Source organism: Phoca vitulina, unplaced genomic scaffold, assembly GCF_004348235.1.
Source record: "Phoca vitulina isolate PV1807 unplaced genomic scaffold, GSC_HSeal_1.0 scaffold52, whole genome shotgun sequence".
Taxonomy (NCBI): domain Eukaryota; kingdom Metazoa; phylum Chordata; class Mammalia; order Carnivora; family Phocidae; genus Phoca; species Phoca vitulina.
In genome coordinates, this window is record NW_022589755.1 from 7,515,045 (window position 1) to 7,529,730 (window position 14,686).

The following is a 14,686-nucleotide window of genomic DNA, read 5'->3' on the forward strand; positions in this document are numbered from 1 at the left end:
TTATTTATTTGCGAGAGAGAGAATGAGAGACAGAGAGCATGAGAGGGGGGAGGGTCAGAGGGAGAAGCAGACTCCCTGCCGAGCAGGGAGCCCGATGCGGGACTCGATCCCGGGACTCCAGGATCATGACCTGAGCCGAAGGCAGTCGCTTAACCAACTGAGCCACCCAGGCGCCCTTATGTGAAGATAGTCTTGAAGTCCTTTGTGGTGGTGATGATCAAAAGCAATTTTTCTTATCTCTAACACCATCCTCCCTACAACCAAAATGCGAATATGAAGTATTTGTAATCTTGGATGTAATGTCTGGAATGGATTCCATATTCCAAACCCTCTATTGGGGATATTAAACACATTCTCTTTTTATTGTCCATAGAAGCTCTATGAGAGGATCCTATAGACTCTATTTCAAAGACAAATAAAGCAAACTCAGAAGTGAGAAATCTTCCAGGTAGGAGGGGAGGTGTGGCAGCACTGGATTGTGTTTGGTTTAACTAAAAGGGGCCTGTTCTCTTTTAATCTAATCCATGTGAAGACTTCAAAAAAATAAGCAATGTGTGGTTAAGGGTCTTGACCTTTTGTGACGTTTATACTCTGATTGCTTTGGGTTAGGAGACATTCCTATTTATGAGTCTCCTAGGGCTGCCATTAACAAAATACCCCAGACTAGGGCACTTCAACAATAGAAGTTAATTTTCTCATCGTTCTGGAGGCTGGAAGTCTCAGATCAGATGCTGGCAGATCTGGTCTCTGGTGAAGGCTCTCTTCCTGGCTTGTAGATGGCCACCTTCTCCCTGGGTCTTCACATGGCTTTTCCTCTGTGTATCCAGAGAGAGAGAGAAAGAGACAGACAGACAGACAGAAAGATCTGTTCTCTCTTCTTCTTCATATAAGGACACCAGGATACCAGTCCTATTGGATTAAGAGTTCTTTCTTATGACCTCATTTCACCTTTAGGACTTTCTTATAGACTCCATCTTCAAAGTCAGCATACCAGCCCAATACTCACTGTGTTACTTTGGAAAAATTTACCTGACTTGACTATCCTACATCCTGTCATTACATGCTCCACCTCTAAGTGCTCATGGTTGGAAACTGTCCCACATGGTGTGAAGCAGTTTGAAAGCCACGTGAGATTCAAGGAGAGCAGGGCACTGGTTTGGCTGTATCTTAAGGCTCAGCCCAATTCCTGTGCTTACCCACTCATCTGTATACACATCAATAGCTGAAACTGTGTTCTATTTTCTCTAGGTACCACACAGCCAGGAAGCAAGATTGAGAGCACTTCGAGGTAAGAGAAGAAAAGCTGAGAAAGGTTAAGTAACAGTTTGAGACTTTATTTTTCCTGTGAAAATCCCTACTCTCTGCAAAATGAGATTCCATCACATAGAAATCTTGATAAAGCGATTTTGTCAGAGCACAGTGTATCAGAGACTTCTTTCGTCCAGGAAGAGATATTTGTTCTATGCAAATCATCCTTGCCCAGAGCCTGAATGTTGGGGGTAGAGTCCAGCAGCCCACGCGTGGAGGGTCTCCAAATGGTGCTGGGAAGGCTCTCCCAGCAGGATGATGGAAACGCTCGGGGAACCAGGGGATGGTCTGGGGTGCCTCGGGATGGGCGGTGGCAAACACTAGGATGAACGGATGTGACTTTGCCTCTTCAGCTTTCCTGCTTGTTCCTTTTATGGACTTGCCTTCTTTCTCCAGCATCAGGTATTAGCTGCTTCTTGGGACCATGTAGAAATTTAGTTGTTGTGGTTCCTGCCGGAGGCAATACCGCCCCCTCCCCCAAGCCATCCAGCCTGGCTTCCTTTTTAAATTTGGGGTGCAGTTTCAGTAGTAACAAAGAACATTCTTGTGCCTTTCTTTGTCTGGATTCAAAGAACAAAGCCCCTTGTTCTCCCCACATACCCTTCTCTCTGATGTCTGGATTCCCAACGGGACATGTGTGATTCAACATCCAGGACTCCTCCAGGTCATGCCATGTCTAACAATCTGCATCTCACACGTGCAATGTGTATTTTTCAGAAGAGACTTGCTTGGAAGAGAAGATAGTAGTACCCCTCCAGGCTCCTAAACTTTTTTCCGGGGTTGAACCAGCTTGTAAAAGTAATCAGTTTCTAGGACCTGAAGGAAATGTGGATATTGAGTTGATTGATAAGAGTGCAAACAGATACAGGTGAGAATCGAAGATGCTGATTGTTTCAATATAATTCTCCTATAAAGGAAGTATATGCTGTGTGATATTTACATGTATACACCTACATGGTAGGGTATGTGATCCATCCCTTAAGACATCTGAAATTTTGTCAATATTCTCTGTATTCTATGCACTGAGTTGGTATGTTAATTTCAACATATGTAGAATACAGAGAAATTGGGGCTCAGAGAGTTTATTTTTTTATTTTTTTAAAGATTATTTATTTATTTATTTGAGAGAGAGAGAGACAAAGATAGCAACAGAGAGCATGAGCGAGAAGAGCGAGCACGAGGGGGGAGGAGAGGGAGAAGCAGGCTCCCCACTGAGCAGGGAGCCGGATGCAGGGCTCGATTCCAGGACCCTGGGATGACGACCTGAGCTGAAGGCAGACACTTAACTGACTGAGCCACCCAGATGCCCCGGGGCTCAGAGAGTTTAGTTAACTCCCTAGAGTTTTCTAATGTAGTGAAAGTCACGGATGGGTCTTGAACCTTGCTCCACCCCAAACTCCACATCCCTCTGCACTTTTGTTCTTTAAATCAAAGTCCTGGTTTTCTCCCAGCATGACTCTCACTCTGGCTCCTTTCAGCGTCCACTTCCCCATGGCTGGCTTCTATCTATGGCCAGCGACACACCTTGGCTTCTTGGTAACAGCAGCGGTGACCGTGAGGATTGCGTTCGATTCTTGGGGTCAGCATCTGGACCTGAAGTTACAGCACGAGGAGCAGTGGATGGTGGCAGGCCCTTTGTTTGAGGTCTCTGTGGAGCCCGAGGGGGTCATCGCTGAAATCCACCTCCCCCACATCATCTCCCTCCCAGGTAAGGAGGGGAGAGGGGAGGCCATGGGGACGGTGGGGAACACTGTCTGATCATCTTTGTGGTTGTCCTACAGCAAATGAGGTCGATATCTCTTGGTTCCAAGTTGCCCATTTTAAGGATGAGGGGATGGTCCTAGAGCCGCCAGCCCGAGTGAAGCCTTTCTGTGCAGTCCTGGAAAACCCCAGCTTCTCTCTGATGGGGATCCTGCTGAGAATCGCCAGTGGGACCGGTGTTTCAGTCCCCATCACTTCCACGGTCCTGATCTATTATCACTTCCACCCTGAAGATACTAAATTTCACTTGTACCTTATCCCCAGCGACTCCTTGTTAATGAAGGTAAGGCTGGCAGATTTTGGAGAAGATATGAGAATTACACTGTCAGCCTATCACCTTCGACATTCTGTTTCTATATTGAACAGAAAAGTCAATGCACGGCTTTCATTGATAGAAGCATGAATCACCCTCCATGAGTTCAATCTGTAGGTGCTGACTCTTGAGCCGTATGCAAGGATCTGCAATAGGAATTCAGTTCTGCTAAAAATGGAGCTGTCTTTTCTGGCTTTTAAGGAGAAGGAAAACGGGACGAGATTTATGGGGAATGGCAGAAGGAGTAATGCAGAGATTTCATTGTAGATTTGAAATTAATAATATCTAAATTAAATACACACACACACACACACACACACACACACGCCCTTCTGGAATCATCCTCCTCTTGTGCCGTGGCATCTCCCTCCAATGCCTTTGTAAAGGCTCAGAGTCCCCCAATCTTTCCTGGGTTAGTGCTGAAGCAGACATGGTGGCCCTTGAAGCTCTAGAGCCCTTGCCTTCCTAGATAAAGTACCAGCCTTGGTGGAGACTTTACAGGGGAAGATCATTTGATTTTCTGACCAATTGGTTAATTCTCCTACAGCCCAAGCAGAGACAGGTGAATGCCTGGTGGTCATTAGGGTTGTGAGTAACTGTGGGTATTTAAAATACAAAAGAAAATATTTTAATCTCGATGCTAAAGATGACCGTTCCTGGGGTACACAGGGACAAAAAACCAGCAACAAAACCCAAAAAAAGTCATATGGGATCTTCTTTTTGTTCTGGACACACCCTGGTTCCCAGGCTGGCCCATCCTGCTTTTTCTTCCTTCCTGGACCCCAAATCTCATAGGATCATTTGCTCCTACTTTATTGATTCAGTAGAAACAATGAAATGGAAATGACTTCATTTTCCTGCCATCAACTTTGTAAGTCTAATTCTGTGCCAGCTTCACTCGTCCTCCACCCTCACACCCCCTCCTGCAGCGACAAGACTGCCCCCTACTTGCATAAGGCCAGGGTTTGAGAAGTGTCCTGGATCCATTTCCCTCTGGCCTTTCCCAGGAGGACACCACACCCGGAAGGATCTACCCTCACCTCAGTGAGTGTGTCCCACCCTGGACTCAGATCCCCATCAGCAACCCCAGATCGACCATAGCTACCATATTAGAGAGATGCTTTCCTTCCCCTATTAGTGTCCATTTCTCTCTTCTGTGTTTTGGTGAATGGATCATCAGCTTTATGGACCGCCTGGTCTGTACCTTCCTCAGTGCTCACTCTGCCCTCAGATGCCTCTCACTGGGTTAGTGTACCTCCACTTCCTCAGATGGCTCTGTTCAAAATCTCCATTGGATGATTCTTCCCTACTGTCTGACAGCATGTTGTGCTGTTGGCCTCACCCTTCCTTGATAACAATCCTCTCTATTATTCCTTCACATCCTATTTCCCCAATCTCCTAGTTAACCATTCTGGTCCCTCTTCCAGGTCTTCACTTCTGCAGGTGCTTGCTCTGAAACCCCCCATCTCCCAAACTCACTGATGGTCTTAGTGACTGTTCTCAGGCCTGTCACCAAATCCCACTGAAGGAGAGGATTCCTAAATCTGTATCCCTGTCCTGGACTCTCCAGAGCTCCAACTGTGAACTGCCCGACTTAATGCGCCCACTTGACTGCCCATCAGCATACCTACCTCATGTATTAACCTCCTTATCTTCCCCAAAACTGCCCTGCTCTTTCAACTGTCTTCTCCATGGAGGATATAAAACCGAGTTCCACTAAGTCATTTGATCCCAGATCTAGAGTTTATCTTCCATCTCTCTGTTTCATTTCCTTTCCTCATCCAGTGTATCCTCCATCTCAATGAGTTTTACTTTCGTAATAGTCTATGAAATCTTTTGGAGCTTGCAGCCTACAGAGCAACAGACAGTAAATAAGTAAGGAGATGCTCAAGTCCAGCTCTCTTTGCTTTCAGAGTTTACTTTCATAATGTGACCCGAACCAGTTTCATTTCCTCCTCGCCACTGCCAGTGATGGTGCCCTCCTCCACTGACTTCTGCTGGAAATATGACTCAGGCCTTCAGACTTCTTCCACTGGTTCCATTATTGTACATGTAGCTTCTGCTTTTTATCTGGCAACAGGGAGATCTTTTACAAACATAAATAATCACACCTCTTCTTGGCCAAGACTCTTCCACGAATCCTTACTACACTTGGGACGTAAAGGAAGTCATCTCCTTCGTCCATGGCATCATTGGCTCTAGTACCATCATTGCACCCTCTTCTTTCCCTCCATTGGCCTCATAAATCTCTTTATTTGCTTATTGTCTGGATTTTTGTTGATTGTAAACATTGTACGTGGGAGGGACCACTTCCTCTTAATCACAAGTTAGTTAAAAGCGCAGTGTAAGGCCTATTGTACACACTCATGAAATGTTGTTGACAGAAGGAATGAAATGTGGTCTGTCTTCCTCTCTTTGGAGGGGAAGAAGAGTGGAGAAACCTTTTCTTCACTTGAAAACACAAGTTAAACTCAAAATATCGCTTGTTGCCCAGAGAATTTTCCCTGCTTGTGTGATGAGCTGCACAATGCAGTATGGTAGCCAGATGCCATGCCTGGCTGTTGAGTCCTTCGGTTTAGAGGTGCTATAAATTTAAGATATGCAATAAATTTTTTTTAAATACGCAAAGATTTTGAAGATAGAATATAATGCAAGTATATGCATGTTAATTATATTGATTACATATTTAAAGGATAATTTGTGGGGTTATATGAAATATTTCATAAATATATTAGTAATAGTATTTTCATCTGCTTCTTTTTGCTTTTTTTTTTTTAAAAATGCAGCCACTAGAAAATTTGAAATTACACTTGGGGCTTGAGTTATATTTCTACTCAACAGTGCTGCTCCATGGAAATCCATTGATCCAATCAAAAATATTTATTCTGTGCTTTACCTATTCCAAACACTATTTTAGTGGCTGGGGATGCATCAGTGGACAAAACAGACAAAAGCAGGACTACCAAAGGTTGTTTGGAAGATGGAAATGCTTGTGGTACAGGAAAGATATATGTGATATGACACGTGCTATAAAAAATAAGAAAGGGAAAGGGAATCAGTTTCAACCCATACGACAAGCTAAGTACAGCAGTCTATCCCACTATCTGCAGAAATCTGCTCTCAATGATAACCTATCACTGTTATACTGATGTATTTGGTTAAGTTCCAATCTCTTATTATTATAATTTCAGTTAAATATATCTCCTCATTTAAAATAATTTTTTTAAAGATTTATTTTATTTTATTTTATTTTAAGGATTTTATCTATTTATTTGACAGAGAGAGACACAGCGGGAGCGGGAACAGAAGCAGGGGGAGTGGCAGAGGGAGAAGCAGGCTTCCCGCGGAGCAGGGAGCCCGATGCGGGGCTCGATCCCAGGACCCCGGGATCATGACCTGAGCCGAAGGCAGACGCTTAACGACTGAGCCACCCAGGCGCCCCAAAGAGTTTTTTAAAGTAATGTCTATCACCAACGTGGGGCTCGGACTCACCACCCCGAGATCAAGTTGCATGCTGTAGTAACTGAGGCAGCCAGACACCCCTAAAATAATTCTTCATCAGAGATGGCATGGCACATTATTGTCTTCCCTCTGTCCTTTTGTCTTTATCCCTCTGGAGCTGCTGCTCTTTACTAGTGTGTGTGTAGTGACTCCTTGAGAACCTGCCACCTCCCTCCCTCGCCTCTACCCCACCATGGTTTCATTTCCTTCTCCATACAATTTGAAATTTTTCTTCCACTTGAACTTCCGGGTCCAGCTCATGTTCCAGCATCGGACATCCTTTCCTTCAAATGGATCTATGGATTTCTTTTAACTTAAATCAAATATGCAGATAAATGTATTGCTCCCTAATTTTCACAGTGGACACACCATGTATCCAGTACCCATACGGAGAAGTATAACATCACCAGCTTCTCTTTCCCCTTCCTGCCCTCTCCTGATCACTACCCACCAAAAGTATTTACTAACTGGAATAATGACACCATCTACTGTAATTTTTTTGACAGCGATTCTTGCTCGTTGATTCCATAAAGTCTCTATTGAGCTGTAGCTGAGACTTTCCAAATGCTATTATTATTTTGTCATTTGAGTTCTATTCTGTGTCTTTGGCGGCTCCTCAGATAGTTCTGAGGGCTCTTTTGCTCTGCTTCTGGGTCTCTGGGGCGGTGTCACTGCTGTGTTTCTTCCTGGTGTGCACGTAGTTGAGAACCTCACGGGGCAGCAGCCTCACGATGGAGGGAAGTCGTCTCTACGCCCATCCCTTATAGATGCAGCTGCAGACAGGGATGGTCCCCTCCCGGGGCAAGAAGAAGGAAGCCACTTTGTCCCCAGATTTGAGGCGCACTCAGACAATCCCTGCCGCATTATACAAAGAAAAATCATACCATACAGAGATTTGTGATAAAAAAAAAAATCCCTTGGGGAATGCCCGGGTGGCTTAGTTGGTTAGGCGTCTGACCTTTGATGTCGGCTCAGGTCATGATCTCAGGGTCTTGAGATGGAGCCCAGAGTTGGGCTGTCTGCTGAGTGTGGAGCCTGCTTAAGATTCTCTCTGAGTCTCCCTCTGCCCCTCCCCCATCTCTCTACCTCTAAGAAGAGAAAAAAAGAAAAAGAAAAAGAAAATGAAAAAGAAAGAAATCCCTAGCTCTGAGATAACCACCAGTAAAATTTTATTAATACATCCCTCTATGTATGGGGCCTGGCTGGCTCAGTCGGAGGAGCATGCAACTGTGGATCTCAGGGTTGTGAGTTTGAGCCCCACACTGGGTATAGAGATTACTCAAAAATAAAATATATATAAAAAAAAATACATCCCCTCACGTCCAGAGGCCTATTGATATATATATATAAATATATATATATTTATATATATATTTTTTTGCTTATTTACTTTTAGCTATGCTTCCTGATTTGCTTCTTTTCTTCTTCCTCAGGCAATAGATGATGAAGAAGCTAAGTTTCATGGTGTGCGTCTGCAGACCTCACCCCCAGTGGATCCCCTGAATTTTGGTTCCCGTTATATTGTGTCCAGTTCACCTCACCTGGAAATAATGCCCAAGGTCAGTAGAATTTGAATCTACTCAAATTTAACTTGGGTTTCAAAATATTTTGTATACATGAAAAAAAAATGGAAGACCGGTGGAGGGTCAGTAGCTCAGGTGACTATTCTCTGAACCATATCCTGATAAGAGCTGGGCCATCTTTCCTTCCATGGAATAATACTATTTCCTAAAATTGTAAACTTAAAAGATTGTTGACCATTCTACCTCTGTTTTTCCCTCATTCAGCCATGAGACTATATAGGAAATGGAGTATATTTCAGTGGCCAGTTCACTGCAGGCAAACAGGTCTTTTCACCCCACTCGCAACCTCCTGATACTTTAAGTCAAGTGGTATGTTTCCTCTAGGAGTTGAAATTATCCTACAGGAGTCCTGGAGAAATCCAGGTATTCTCTAAAGTCTATGCTGGGAAGATGGAGGAACCAATTGTACTTAACGTTACTGACAAAAGACACAAGACTTTGGTCTGGCACACTTTGGTGAAGCCAGGTAGGTAAAAATACGAGGCTAAAGTTTGGGGGGGGAAGAAAAAAGTCATGTACCTCTCCCCTTGGTTGTAGTGAAGTGTGTCAGAGGAGAAGGTCTGTTTATGGTCCCATCCCAGAGAAGAAAACAAATCTACTGCCAGTTTATAGTCAGTGTTGAGTTGAAACCAAAGTGCTGGCAGTGGTCATGTGTGCCTGGGATAGGAATGGCTCTTGGTATGCAGAATTGGAACCTCTCATACCTAGGTGGTAGTGAACAGGAGATGCTAATTATAAGAATCAGAAGGAGCAGAAAGTCAATTTAATTCTATCTTCTGGGCAATTTTATAGTTGTTGCCATACAAAGGGACTAAACAGTCGCTGAAGGAAGAAAGACACAAAATTTATCAGAAATTTAAACAATAGCAGGGCTTTTAGAAAGAAAACATAAGACCACGTGGAAGTCTTAATGGTAAACACACTTTAGTGATTTTTCCAAATGGTTGCTCCAATTGGCAAATCTCCCACCAACTTAGAAGCACGTCCAACTTAAAAGTTCTGCACTATCAACAATCCCAGTATTATAGGATTTAAAGAATATCATCATTTATTGTTCAAATGTACTCACTTCATGATGGTATTTCGTGTCTAAAATACATTTGCCTAGAAGATAATTTATGTAGAACAGTGTGATAATTTTACCATAGCTTTCACATTTCTCCACATTTTGGCTTATAAATAGAAAGAATATTGGAAAAATGTGTTCCTTCCTCTGATGCAGTTCCTTAATGGGCAGTGAGTGACCTTCTACTTAATTGGGTTCCATTAGTATATCAATGTTTCAATGGGATCCTTAACTTAGGAAATGGAATTAAATTATTTTTGTGCATTACATCAAAGACTAGAGAAACTACAGGGGCACGTGGCTGGCTCAGTCAGAAGAGCCAGCAACTCTTGATCTCGGGGTTGTGAATTCAAGCCCCATGTTGGGTGTAGAGATTACAAAAAAATAAAAAAATAAAAACAACAACAACAGCAACACCAAAAAACTTTAAAAAACTTAAAAAAAAAAAAAAAAGGAAAAACTAAATAAAGGTAAATGGCTCATTTCATTCTCCAACTTTTCCTTTCTTCCTAGTGGACCTCAAGTTTCATGCCGCATTGGTCCCTCCTCCTTTCTCAGGTTAGTGCAGTGTTGTGTTTTGTTTTGTTTTAAAGATTTTATTTATTTATTTGACAGAAAGAGACACAGAGAGAGAGGGAACACAAGCAGGGGGAGTGGGAGAGGGAGAAGCAGGCTGAGCAGAGAGCCCGATGTGGGGCTTGATCCCAGGACCCCGAGATCATGACCTGAGCCGAAGGCAGACGCTAATGACTGAGCTACCCAGGCGCCCCAAGTGCAGTGTTTACACCAAAAGTCAGAGGGATGTGTCTGATTTCAGGAGGTCTTTGACTGGTGTGATGTGTCTCAATAAGGGATCATACCTTCTCTTCATTTACAAAAATTGAGTGGTGTCAGAGACAAAGACAGAGCATGATCCACTTCAGTGAATTCATGAGAGGGTATAATATGCAGACTCTGAACATGCAACCACATCTTATTGGGGAAAACGTCTTGCATCTGGTGAACTATAAGTGAAAGTAGATCGATATGGCTGGAGATGAAAATTTAGACGGACGGAGGCCACATGAGACCCGAGGCAGGCAAGAAACAGAAGTTGAAAGCATAAGGATGATGGTTGAACTCTTTTGGACCTTAGGCTGAAGGCAAAGGGGGACTTTGGAAGGGTGGGTAGCAATGCAATCACTGTTCTGAACAGTGTGGATGACTATGGGTGAGGGAATGGACAGGAAGTGGGAACCGGCTTATGAGGCTGTTGTAAAAATCAAGAACAGGGATTAGCTGGGAATTGGTTAAGGTTACTGGAACTAGTAGGTAGCAGAGAAAGAAATTATTCAAAGTAAGTAGTCAAGGGGGACCTGGCTGGCTCAGTCAGAAGAACATGTGACTCTTTGCCTTGGTGTTGTGAGTTCAATGCCACCTTGGGAGTAGAGTATTACTAAAGAAAATAATAATAAAAAAATTTTTTTTAATAAAATAAAATATGGACCCAAGATTCAGAGGACTCCATTCTGCCTTCCATACTGTTGGCTTTGATTGTCAGGCTCCCCACACAGTAAAAGTGACAGGCCTCCTGTCCCAAACCAGATCATCCAGGAGGAGAAAGAGAGCATCTCCTGATCCCTCTCACTGAAGAGAAGGCACCTCAGGTTGTCACATTGGCTTGAAATGGGCGACAGACCCTTTTCCTGGCCGGCTGGTGTGATTGTCAGGAGGTCCAGAGAGACAGCTAACTAAAGAAAATCAAGTTGCAATTGGGTTCAAACCCAACCAAAGATCTTGGTTAAGGATGAGGTAAAGATGATTTCACAAAGGAAATTGAAAGGATTGGATGTAGGTGGTGAGGATGTAACACCAAGAAAAGGTCTCTACCCTTCCTAGTCCACAAGCTCTTGAGCAAGAGGTATCTGCTGCCACCTTTGTCAGAAGGATAAACTGAACCTCATTTGCTAAGACCCTTCAGAAGCTGCTGCCAGCCCACATCTTGAGTCCAATCTTCATTCTGGCCAGCGTGCACTGTGAAGCATGACATCCCTTTCCCCCTCTTTCCCTTTTGGCCTGGTGGCATCTTGTATTTAATACCAGCATCCTGGGACACCTGGGTGGCTCAGTCGGTTAAGCGTCTGCCTTCGGCTCGGGTCATGATCCCAGGGTCCTGGGATCGAGCCCCGCATCAGGCTCCCTGCTGTGCGGGAAGCCTGCTTCTCCCTCTCCCACCCCCCCCACCCCCCGCTTGTGTTCCCTCTCTCGCTCACTCTCTCTCTCTCTCTCTGTCAAATAAATAAAATCTAAAAAAAAAGAGATCATGATGACAAATGCAGCTTATTGAATGCCTATAGCATACTGAATATTCAGGGTATGTATATTTGTGCTTTATATCCACCACTCTTGTCTAGCCCTGTCAATACGCTTTGGCTGGCTTCCCCAGAGAATCATGGAGGAGTGTCAGAGTAAACATGGCAATGGCCATGAAGTAGCTATCCTGTACGGAGTGTAGCCGGAGACAGACACATACCCCGCACTCATGGGGTTTCTGTTCCAGCAGGTGAAAACAACAAAGCTGATTTCACAGTGCTTATCAAAATACAGTTGTGGTATGTTTTCCAAAGGAAAATTAGAGGGATTTAGGAGAGGATAAGACGGGGGGCTCAGATCTCACATTGAGGGAGTTGAAAAGTTTCAGAGTGCATCCTGGAGAGAGGAAAAAAGTGAAGTTTACGTCCAGTTAGGAAGGTTGAATAGAAGTTGCTAAACAAATGGGCGGGGTGAAAACAATTGAGGCAGCAAGAATAGGTTAAACTGAGAATATTTCTGTGACAGCAACTTCATTCATTCAAATTGAGGAGTCACTGAACGTACTCTTCCAATGACTTTTCAATAGAAGCACCAAGACTTCACAGAAATCCCATTATTAAATTAAGCTGTTTGGTTATAGTTGCGATGACTGGACATTAATGATCTGAGCCACTGTGTTTAGAACAGAAGTTCTAGAGGCATGAGTTGTACGTAGAAAGCAATCGCCTTTTTGGGTGCCTGCGTGGCTGAGTCAATTACGCGTCCAACTCTTGATTTCGGCTCAGGTCATGATCTCAGGGTTGTGAGATCAAGCCCCGTGTCTGGCTCCATGCTGGGTGTGGAGCCTGCTTAAGATTTTCTCTCTCTCTCCCTCTGCCCTTCTCTCCCTACTGGTTCTCTCTCTCTCTCTCTCAAAAACAAAACAAAAGGCAATCATGCCTTTAATGAAGAAACTGAGGAACACGAAAGCAATATGTTTTAGCCAAGGTCACGCAGGTATTATATATGGGCACCAGCATGAATCCTGAGTCAGCATGATGCAAAATACTGTGTCTCCAGTGCTCCCAATCCCTTCTGTGTTGTACATAACCAGTTAAATCTCTTTCTACACAGTTTATCAGAAGACCCTTAAGGGTAGGGAGCTGGTCTAGTCCACCTGCACCTCTGATATCATGCATACCAATGTATGAACTTGGAAATTGTTAGAAGGATGAATAGATGAATGTACAGCAAGATAGAGTCCTCTCTAGGTTCCAAAGAAAACCAGAAAGTGAAGAAGGAGAGGTGCTCAAAGCTTGGAGGGGAGGGAATGGGATTGAAGAAGAGGGATCATTGAGTTTCCCTAAATTCATACACCCCTGAGAATGGACTGGGAACCCCGAGGATGTGTGTGTAAGATCTGGGCAACATGCAAAAAGACAATGAGCAATATCTCCACACAGAATTCTGTCTTTAAGGGGCACCTGGGTGGCTCAGTCAGTTAAGTGTGTGACTCTTGATCTCAGTTCAGCTCTTAACTCAGGGTCATCAGTTCAAGCCCCATTTTGGGCTCCATGCTGGGCCTGGAGCCTACTCAAAAAAAAAAAAAAAAAAAAAGAAAGAAAGAAATGTCTTTAAGCTGGGCATAGTTCCCAAACCCCGTAAGTGAGTTATCCCTTTCTGAGTCTGCAACTCTTTCTTCTGCCCAGTTGTGGCCTTTATGAAGGAGCACCGCCGGCAGCTGCAAGCCAGGCTGGGGGACCTGAATGGAGTACTGGATGATCTTCAGGACAGTGAGATCTTCACTGAGGAAGAGAAGGAGCTGGTGCAGCACTTGCCAACGCAGCAGAGGAAGAATGAAACCTTGCTGAAGATGGTGGAGAAGAAAGGGCCTCAGGCCCTGGAGATACTCTTCAGGAGCCTTTATCAAAGAGATCCTTACCTGATGTCCTACCTCAGCCAGCAGAGTTTACAACAATGACTCAGGCCGATACTCGGGAAGAGAGAATCCAGTGTTCTCCATTGAAAATGGATAAATGGGTGCTTGGGTGGCTCAGTAGCTTAAGCATCTGACTCTTGATTTCAGCTCAGTTTGTGATCTCAGGGTCATGATGAGATTGAGCCCCACATTCGGCTCTACATTAAGCAGGGAGTCTGCTTAAGATCTTCTCCCTCTGCCCCTCCTCCCTCTCTCTCTCTCTCTCTCAAATAAATAAATTAAATAAATCTTTTTTTTTTTTTTAAAGAAGGAAAATGGATAAGCAGACGTATCATAATTGAGTTCAGTGTCCAAGACAAAAAAGGTCCAGGTAACACTTACCCATCACACAGGTTTTATCGAGGACTGACGTGTAACTTGGCAGATACCTATTACTGTATCCTAATACCTTAACCTCAAGAATATCTGAAGAGAGTAGGAATATTCATACTAAATGTTTTTTAAGCCAGGTTAAAAAAAATTCCTATTTAGGGCGCCTGGGTGGCTCAGTTGGTTGGGCGACTGCCTTTGGCTCAGGTCATGATCCTGGAGTCCCAGGATCGAGTCCCACATCGGGCTCCCTGCTCAGCAGGGAGTCTGCTTCTCCCTCTGACCCTCCTCCCTCTCATGCTCTCTGTCTCTCATTGTCTCTCTCGCAAATAAATAAAATCTTTAAAAAAAAAAATTAAAAAAATTCCTATTTCATCCATTGACACATTTCTTGGAAATCTGGGCAGAGGAAGGCAAGAGCAGGTGTGTTTATGATTGACAGGGCCCAGGGAGACCAATTCTCCTGAGTCATGCGAGAAGCAATTCCAGTGAACATTACATCCGCTGTGTCACTTGCTCAGAACAGAAGCCAGGAAGGCTTACAAAAACTCTCTGTTGAGGACATTCATGACATT

At 44.0% G+C, this 14,686-nt stretch overlaps 1 protein-coding gene across 1 annotated transcript in view; it reads left to right on the forward strand.

The window, feature by feature from the left end:
• CARD8 (caspase recruitment domain family member 8) overlaps positions 1-13,893 on the forward strand; it is a 16,166-nt gene extending 2,273 nt beyond the window's left edge. Inside the window, exons 2-9 of the mRNA XM_032388945.1 lie at positions 1,249-1,288; positions 2,026-2,176; positions 2,787-3,016; positions 3,090-3,352; positions 8,317-8,442; positions 8,791-8,932; positions 10,046-10,090; positions 13,513-13,893. Coding sequence (XP_032244836.1) covers positions 1,249-1,288; positions 2,026-2,176; positions 2,787-3,016; positions 3,090-3,352; positions 8,317-8,442; positions 8,791-8,932; positions 10,046-10,090; positions 13,513-13,784 — 1,269 coding nt within the window. The 3' untranslated portion in view covers positions 13,785-13,893. The remainder of the gene's footprint in view (positions 1-1,248; positions 1,289-2,025; positions 2,177-2,786; positions 3,017-3,089; positions 3,353-8,316; positions 8,443-8,790; positions 8,933-10,045; positions 10,091-13,512) is intronic.
• The last annotated feature ends 793 nt before the right edge of the window (positions 13,894-14,686 follow it).